Source organism: Dendroctonus ponderosae, unplaced genomic scaffold, assembly GCF_020466585.1.
Source record: "Dendroctonus ponderosae isolate FM_Combo_2020 unplaced genomic scaffold, Dpon_F_20191213v2 Dpon_F_20191213_1, whole genome shotgun sequence".
Lineage (NCBI taxonomy): Eukaryota > Metazoa > Arthropoda > Insecta > Coleoptera > Curculionidae > Dendroctonus > Dendroctonus ponderosae.
Window position 1 is genome coordinate 1,752,694 of NW_026017110.1, and position 2,867 is coordinate 1,755,560.

The 2,867-nt window shown below is 40.9% G+C and overlaps 3 protein-coding genes across 3 annotated transcripts in view; 1 reads left to right on the forward strand and 2 right to left on the reverse strand.

The window, feature by feature from the left end:
- The window catches only part of LOC109543735 (rho GTPase-activating protein 26), a gene marked incomplete at its 3' end in the record, with an annotated part of 44,470 nt that overhangs the window by 31,265 nt on the left and 10,338 nt on the right, over positions 1 to 2,867 (reverse strand).
- The window catches only part of LOC125502516, a 49,518-nt gene that overhangs the window by 2,525 nt on the left and 44,126 nt on the right, over positions 1 to 2,867 (reverse strand). The window lies entirely within an intron of this gene.
- On the forward strand, positions 1,535 to 2,857 carry LOC125502517. Its single transcript, XM_048660888.1, has 3 exons — positions 1,535 to 1,845; positions 2,514 to 2,627; positions 2,692 to 2,857. The coding sequence occupies exons 1-3, from the start codon at positions 1,596 to 1,598 to the stop codon at positions 2,724 to 2,726; spliced, it is 399 nt and encodes a 132-aa protein (XP_048516845.1). The 5' UTR covers positions 1,535 to 1,595; the 3' UTR covers positions 2,727 to 2,857.

Below are 2,867 nucleotides of genomic sequence, written 5' to 3' on the forward strand. Positions count from 1 at the left end.
TTTTCGTTTGAATCTGGACTTTGTCTGATTTTTAGAAGCTTATTCGCTGTAGGCAAACTTCCGGACACCGGGCAAATGAACTACAAGCTTTAAAAAATTCCAACTCCGAAATTACTTCCAGCATTAACTTGATTTTTTAACACAGCAGAACGAAGTGTTTGAGCTTTAAAGTGACAAGATTTCGTTTCTATCCGAGCTTGGGTTGATTTTTCAGAAACTTCCTCATTTGTAGGTAAATTGCTAGAATGCGTAAAACTGAACCGCGACCCTAAAAAAAAAACCCACTCGTAAACTGGAGCAAGTATGAACTTGATTTTTTCGCAGATTAAAATGAAATATTTCAGCTTTAAAGCGACAAAATTTATTTTCAAATCGGGTTTCAGCTGATTTTCCAGAAGCTGCTTCACTTGTAGGTAAATTGCCATATTTCGTAAAACTGAACCGCGATCCTTAAAAAACGCCAACTTCCAAATATCAACTTGAGATTTCAGCACCGTAGAAAAGGATGTTTGAGCCTCAAATTGGCAAATTTTCGTTTGAATCTCGACTTGGTCTGATTTTTAGAAGCTTATTCACTGTAGGCAAACTTCCGGACACTGTGCAAATGAAATACAAGCTTTAAAAAATCCCAACTCCGAAATTACTTCCATCATCATCTTGATTTTTTAACACAGCAGAACGAAGTGTTTGAACTTTAAAGTGAAAAAATTTCGTTTCTATCCGAGCTTGGGTCGATTTTTCAGAAACTTTCTCACTTGTATGTAAATGCTAGATTGCGTAAAACTGAACCGCGATCCTAAAAAATTGCCAACTCTTAATCTGATGCAAGTATAAATTTTAGCACGGTGAAAAGCAGTATTTGAACTTTAAATTCACAAACTTTCATTTGAATGTGGGCTTTGACAGAGTTTCCAAGCGCTCCTTCACTGCTGGTCTGCGTGAAAATGCACCGCAAATTGAAACAAGCCGAAAAACTCCCAAAATAGTGCAAGCAACAACTTAATTTTTTCGCATGGTCCAAAGGAGTATTTGAGCCTCAAATAGGAAAAAAATAATTTGTATCTGGCCTTGACTGCTTTTTCAGAGGCTCCGTTACTTGAAAAAGCCAAACAAATTCTCTCAAAGTCGAAAATCTGTACGGCGTCTGGTAAACTCTTTCAGACCTCGCAGTTCCCCTAAAACCGACTTATATTGGCAAAGTAGCATTTCCAGTCTATGCGGAAAGTGTTTGATTGGAAACCCAATTAAGCCTGTTTTTATCATCTCATTAAAGTGTAGGCCTCATTAAATACCCTAATCAATCAGGATGATTAATGGGAAATACGCCGGTAAACTTATAGACACAGCCCGGAAAAACGTTATTTTTTAAATAACAGATTGCAGTAGAATGTTGCGCTCGAAGACAGATTGGCTGGAACTGGTAGATTTGTAGTTTCCCATTGAAAAAAAAACCTCACATACAAATCTTTTAAATGAAGGTTGTAGACAAACCCGAAAGATTATAGATTAATTATCGCACTCTAAATCAGAGTTTTTCTAAATTTTGACTCCATTTTTCAGTGTTCTACATCAACTGGAAAAGTCACTCCACAACAATGTTCGGTTCGGAATCGCTGGCGAAACTGTTTGGCAGATCAACGAGTTTTCTTCTTCTACTGCTTTACTTCGTCGAACCGTCTGCTTCAGATGCCACACCCGAAGATTGGGTGCCGAACTCGTTAAATTTCAACTTGAATGGGGAAGACAACACGTTCATTTCGGCCTATTTGAACGTCACCTTCAAGACTGATCATGGCTGGAAATGGGACAAGACGGACGTTGGAAGATATGGAGGAAGTTACATTGGTAAGAGCAAACCATCGCAAAAATAATTCAGCTCGGGATCACCCCTCGTAAATCGGCGAAACGAATCAAGGCCAATCCGTTGCCAAGGTGATGACGATGTGTCTCTCGCTCGCACCCGCATTATCGGAGAGAACCGACTGATCCGCGATCAGTTCAAATAGGGTCGACGCGCTACGGGGGTTCGGCCCAAAGTTGTGCAAGTAAGTGAGATAGGATAGGAATCATTAACCCGTTTACTTGCACGACAATGCTGAAGATTAACGGTTGTAGAACTTCGCATTCATAGCGTTGATGTTTATTTATTGTGCAAAGTGCGTTGTTCTTCAAATAAATGGGAGCGTCTTGATTAATGTTACCCAAACCGATCATTAAACCATGACAATCTGCGAAAGATTTTGCGGATTTCAAAATAGCGGAAAACCCCGCACATGTGATGGGATAAAATGCGCATCCTATTCCGGATATGCATCGGCTTCAGACATCGTAATGCGAAACAAGTCGGAATCAACCTGCTGGCCGTTGAAAATTAAAATGTTGTGCACGTAGCCAAGCATTATTATTTGTAAACAGCAATGGATCGGAATTATTTGAGACTTCCTGCAGGTGTGAAATTGCTTATGGCACCAGACAACGTTGCAAACTGTTCTATCGGAAAATTTCCTTTCCAGGTCCTGCCTACGGCCTGCTGGTCCATGTCACATCCAAACACGACCAGGCCGATCATTTCGGCTGCATCTATCCGTACGACAGCTCCAGATCGGATGGGAAACTTCCCCATTCAGGTAGAGTCGTTGTTTTCCCCACACTGTCCCACTCATTATGCAGTTTTCCTCGTTGAATTTCCAGAACTTTTGTTCCAGGCACTCCATGGATCGCTCTGATCAAGCGCGGAAAATGCAACTTTGACGTGAAAGTGGACAACGCGTTTAAGAGCGGAGCTGGCGGCGTGCTGATCTACAATGACCGAATGGCACCGACTTTGGACAAAATGAAACTTACAAATGATCCAAGACGTAAGTTTC